Source organism: Opisthorchis viverrini (genome assembly GCF_000715545.1).
Source record: "Opisthorchis viverrini unplaced genomic scaffold opera_v5_275, whole genome shotgun sequence".
Classification (NCBI taxonomy): domain Eukaryota; kingdom Metazoa; phylum Platyhelminthes; class Trematoda; order Opisthorchiida; family Opisthorchiidae; genus Opisthorchis; species Opisthorchis viverrini.
Genome location: NW_008751936.1, coordinates 288,439 through 294,201, shown reverse-complemented (window position 1 = coordinate 294,201; position 5,763 = coordinate 288,439). Strand labels below are relative to the sequence as shown.

General features: G+C 46.1%; 1 protein-coding gene across 1 annotated transcript; it reads right to left on the bottom strand.

Annotated features, from left to right (window-relative positions):
• Positions 1-3,160: 3,160 nt before the first annotated feature.
• On the bottom strand, positions 3,161-3,412 carry T265_09461 (hypothetical protein; the record flags this gene model as incomplete). Its single annotated transcript, XM_009175536.1, has 1 exon — positions 3,161-3,412. A coding segment is annotated over one exon (252 nt), but the record flags the coding sequence as incomplete, so codon positions are not given.
• Between the last annotated feature and the right edge of the window lie 2,351 nt (positions 3,413-5,763).

Genomic DNA, 5,763 nt, shown 5'->3' with positions numbered 1-5,763 from the left:
TAACGCCCGCGTTGTGTTCCTTCGTTCTTGGACATCATTCCCCTCCAGGGTGTTCTACGTAGAACTTGCTGCAGTCCATTTCGTACAAATTGTTCGTCTAACTTTTATATTTGTTGTCGTTCGGTTCGAGAGCAGTCTCGGTCACGTGACATTACGGTTGCAAACCACGGGGATTTCATTTTAAGCTAGTAATCTGGTCCGGAATAACCATAATGTCTCTTGCTCTTGTATAGGTAGGGAAGATGGCCCAAGCGGTTAGAGCGCGGATTTACTGACCGGAAGATCCGTCGTTCGAACCCGACCTCTGCCTCTCGATTTCCCCTGTCTAGGTTTGGGCAACCTGGCAGTATCCCAGCCCTCGTGCAGCCTTCGGGTGGCATGGCAGTTAGACACCGAAAGGGTGCTACAGCTTGTATAGGTAGGCTTTTCTTCAAGCCTGTCTCGATAAAAATCCTTTGATGTCTATTTTCCTGGATAGCTGATATTTCCTCTGAACAAATGACATACTTACTCAGTGGCCATATGTCTATCTTGTTGATCAGTGTCTAGATGCAAATCTCCTTGTTGTCCGTTGGAAATGCAGTTTTAGGGGTAACATGGCTCAAGCGGTTAGAGCGCTAATTTACTGACCGGAAGGTACGTGGTTTGAACCCGATTTCCCCAATCCAGGCTTGAGCAGCGTGGTAGAATCCTAGCCCTCGTGCCCCTTTCTGTTGGTGTTGCAGCTAGGCCCCGGAAGGGGGCTACAGCTGAGCGATTTCCTCTATTTATCGATTTTTCTGCTATTATAGTTCAGTATTTGGTTTAGATGCGTCTCTTTTCGGCCTACGCAAGTTTCGAGATTGCTATCCAACTTCGTGTTCATTGAAACGTCCAAGAATGATGGCTTTTTGTTCCCTCCAATCTCTGCATTATCCCTCCAGCATTAGAGGCTGATATGGGAAAACACACTGCAGTCATTCTAGGCTGATTCTGTTGCCTCCATTGCTGATCTTCTTCAATCCTTAGATATCCAAGTTCCTGGAGTGCTCTAAATGCATGGTCTTCTTACTCAGTTCTCTCCTACTGCAATGTGTCTCCGTCGTGTTGAACGGGGTTGGGACGAAGTTCTTCTTGTTGTTTGCTGAATGACTGTGCCTCTTTCCAGGAAGCGCAAGCCTCCAGAGTCCCATGTATATTTCTTCTTGGGAACGGTCGTTCATTTCCAGTTCAGTTGTAAATTTGACATCATCAAACGTAGTTTCTGACCAGTTTCTGAACACCGAATGTCGTTGCATAACGGCCGCATAACATAAGATCGATGATTGGTGGCGCCACACAATCCATTCTCTTCACCACCGCTTCCGCACCAACGCCCGGTATTGGAGATCTCACCAGAGTCACATTTAGCCGTTGATATTCTTGTCTGACGGGGCGAGACGGTCCAAGTGGTAGGAACGCGAATTTACTGACCGGAAGGTCCATTGTTCGAATCCCACCTCCGTCTCTCGAATTCCCCTGTCTAGGCTTGGGCAACCTGGCAATATCCAAGCCCTCGAGCTTCCTTCGGGTGGCATGGCAGCTAGGCGCCGGAAGAGTGCTACAGCTGAACGGGTTTCTTTCGGTTTTTATAACAGTCTGACAGCTTGCACAAACTTTCGGTTCTCATGGATCTTGATGTGTTTGGATTAACCCGAATTTCTTTCGATCTTGGCGTTATTGCCGAATGTGAGAGGCTTGGACACACTGCCATTTCATACGGGTGGGATGTTTGCAATCCAACTGCCAAGCTCGGTCAACAGACCAACCACTCAACTTCTGTTATTGTTTCTCTGGTGAGGTTTTGTTTGACTCAACTGAATGATCATGTGACGTTAACCGGAAGGATGATTTCATCGTGATTTCCTTGGAGGTCTAGAAATAGACCGGCATTGTTGACATACAATCCACGATACACAAGGGTGACTCATCCGATATCGACAGTCTACCGTCTGATACGGTAGCAACAAGTCATGTGCTGATACCCACACACACGCAAACATTCCTACAAATAGGATACCAGCACAGCAACACAACTCAACGGAGCTTCGCAGGTCACCCAGCTCGGAGCGGAGCCGCTTGGGACCTACGGCTTTTCACTCACGGATATTCAGGAATACGTGTGGCTAATACAACAGCGCAGAAAACACAAAACCTGCATCCGAGCTCACAAGAGGATTTATCAAACTGTACCTGCAAAACGATAAGTCCCTTGTTTGCATATACACCTATTGTAATAATTTTTACTCAACAAGCTGATTTTGCTAGTGCTCACCGTTTTCTCGTTCATACAACTAGTTTTCGGGTTCCGTTAGAGCATTAACAAAGTGTACGCTACCTGAGCCAGCAGCGTACTGCTCAATAGAGAGGATGCCGTTACAGTCACGTAAATCTGTGCCTGAGTGTGCCCTTGCTTAATTCGACCTCACATTGTGCTACTGACTGGTTTTGAGTAGTTTAGTTAAGAAGTCACATTTGTTGCACCATGTCCCTCCTGCTCAGATGATATTTTTACTGCCGCTTTTCCTCTCTTACGGGGTTCATCTAACACATGCTCATCCCTAAGCATTTTTATCATCAACCTTAAGAAGTCTTCGCTCGAAAAGCAGCGTCCAGAAGGAAAGTAGTCCGTAGACCCTAACGCGTCACTTGGCCTGATGATAGGTCTCTCGCGCTCTCCTGCCCACCAGGTCCACTGAAGATCTCCTCGAGAATATGTGTATTATCTAACACTGCGCACACACACACACGTGAACATTCGTCGGCGACTAATGACACAGAAGGCATGTCAATGAGCCAAGTAATGCCGTAGAGAGCAGACTCACAAACCTATCAACATTGAGCTGATAGCTGGGCTCGAAGAACTGTTCAATCATGGATGGTTGCAGCCAGTTTTCACACCATAACCGCTCACGCCCCACTACCCTCAAGGTCATGTAAAGCTGTCCCGGTCAAGGTAGAAAGACAGGTCGACACGGCTGATGTGATGACCGTTAATTTTGGAGGTTTTTGAAATTCGATATTAACAAAAACGGATAAAATTATTGCCAGAGGACTTACTCGAATTTATGTTACTACTGGTAGAGTCTCACCGGGTTTGGGATCTGACTGATGAGCATGTGGGAATGTCGGCTTTCCCGGATCACCTAATCTGGTCATTTGCAATGTCTTCTGAGCGTTGTTCCGAAATCGATGGATTCGTCCTCGAATCACCAGGATGATGATTAGCGCGAAGGAAGCGATCCCGCACACAATTGCTAGGACGGACAGGATGAATGGCACTTTTGTTCGTACGTCTATTGCAACTGATTTCAACAGTTGCACCAGATTCTTTGGTGACATAATGTTCTTCCGAATGTCGACCAGGTGAGGGAGGGAAACCAAAAAGAGGCATTACGAGGAGAGTTCATCTTGGACTCTAGCACGATGGTCGACCGCATCCTCAAGGGTTCTGAGGATAACCTAAAAGAGTTCTAGGAACTCGTCATCAAGTACTTGGGAAAGGGCTTCCCAAATTTTCACTTGAATGGATGGTGGTACAATTTGAGCACAAAACGGTAGGACTCATCTGTCCCTTACCTACCCTCTTTTCTCTTGATATATCTCTGCTCGTGTTCTACGTCCTGTTACACAGGCGTCGCTGTTACTCATACACGATGCGTAGGCGGTTGGGGTCACCGGCCGGTGCATCAAAGTGATTGGCTCTATCTATTGATCCAGTGCCCGAGCGAACGCTGCTGTCTATCCGCTCTCGTGTGGTGATCTGTCTAAAGCATGTTGTGCTGTTTGTACTAGGGAACGGCGTCTACTTCTGATGAGTTTGCGAGTAGTATGTGGCATTCTCGTAACTCCGCCTCGCGTTTAATGGAAGTGGAGTTTAGTACGGAACTCGTGGGACTGCTTTGCAATGTTCGTTTACAAGTTCATGATAGTAAACGAATATCAACGAAAGTTCAAGAAGACGCGTGAGTATGTATATATGAGATGTTTACTTTCCTATCCAATAGTTTGTAACTGTTTATTTGGTGTTCTCTAATGAATGACTTCGGGGCGATCTGCTTTCCCTTTACACTAGTAAACTCCATGAATAGTTTCTACCAGACTTCATGTTCTATGCCACTGGCATTTCGTAATTTTTCAACGTTTTTAGTCTGTAAGTGGAATAATCTATAATGAGAAACCGAAAAACACTGCACAGTTGGGAATCAGCATCTCGAACCCAATACCTTCCGGCCACTGATTAAACATGACCATGAGTGACCAATCACCATTGTGAGTAGCTTTCACTCCGATAATATACAGCGCCATTGGTCCATCAGTCATGAACTTCACGTCACGTGGTCACGTGTTGACGGTTTGTGAACGTTCACCAACTTGGATTTCAATATCAAATCTGATCGATTAAATGTCCAGACGACTATTCGGTTGGACACGGGTTCGACAATCCCCACTGGAGTTTCGTGAGATGCGCACTGTTGGCGATGCTCATCAAAGAAGAAACAGCTGTATAGTGCGTCTCGGCTTTTTAGAATAAATCGGCCTCACTTAGAGAACGAAGGCCTTGTGCTGCCATGCGTTCCAGCAAATTGTTTGCAATGTGAGAAGAGCAATCCTCGTGCTGACTGGAGGTGGCAGAAGATGGCCTGGCATGGTGCGTACGAGCCATCAGTATGTGACAGTCAAACACTCAAGAAAAAATGCATAGAATAATGATGGTGACTTCTTAAAAGTCTGCAATGTTCCCTCGCAACTAGGAGCGATAATGGAGAAGCACGGTTAGTGACATTTTGATCTAACTATCTGTAGCTGAACAGAAATGATGGGTACGTTAATCTGGAGAACAGTAGACCAAGCACAGAGGAATGAACCATGGACGTTAAAATGGTCATATGTTGTTCAAAGTGGTTGAGTTTCGGAGCTGGATACAACACGTCCTGCATGCTCCTCGACGATGAATAAGCAAGTTTTTTCTCACTAATACCACCTTGTTCATGCGTCTTCTCGTCTAAGAAGAACATCTTATAAACGAGAAAAGCAAGTTGGTTTGCAAATTACTCCATTTGTCGAGTTTCGTGCAATTGGTATTCAAGCAGAGCATACTGTTGGTAGAAACTCAGCGAGTGAGCCTACCGGGTGATCCCTCACAAAGGCGAAGCGAGTCGTGGGTTGCAGAAAAGTTTTCAGCAACCTTATGAGTAGTGTGTCACGTCTGTATCATGCATTGCGTTGTCTCGGATATCGTACCAACTGAAACATTAGGCGGTCTGGTGCAGCACATTCACCTGAGTAAGAACATTGTACGAGTGAAAGATTCAACTGAGTTCTTCGTAGAAACCAAATTAGCGTGCAAATGTTCGGACCAGTTAGGTATCACGAGAGTTACTCTGGAGTTGATGACGTCTGAGCGAACGACTCTCCACTTCCCATCAGTGGCCACTATGTATGGCCTCTAAACGAAGATCAGGACAAAAAAGCTGATGTTCTCATGACCAGAATTCAGGTTTCCAGGAGCCTCCCCACACCCTTCTTCCTGTGAAGGACACTGGAAAGGCTATGAAAATCTCCTTACCTCAGTGGGTCCCGATTATCAGTCCTAGCCTCACTTAACCGAACAAAACGGATATTTTATTAGGGATGGCATTTCTCGGATGAGACACATGTGCTCGGAGAGCGGGAAATCCATTGGACCTTATTTCAACAAGTACAACCAGTTTTCTGGAGCCCACCCCAGTAGACTTCATCGTG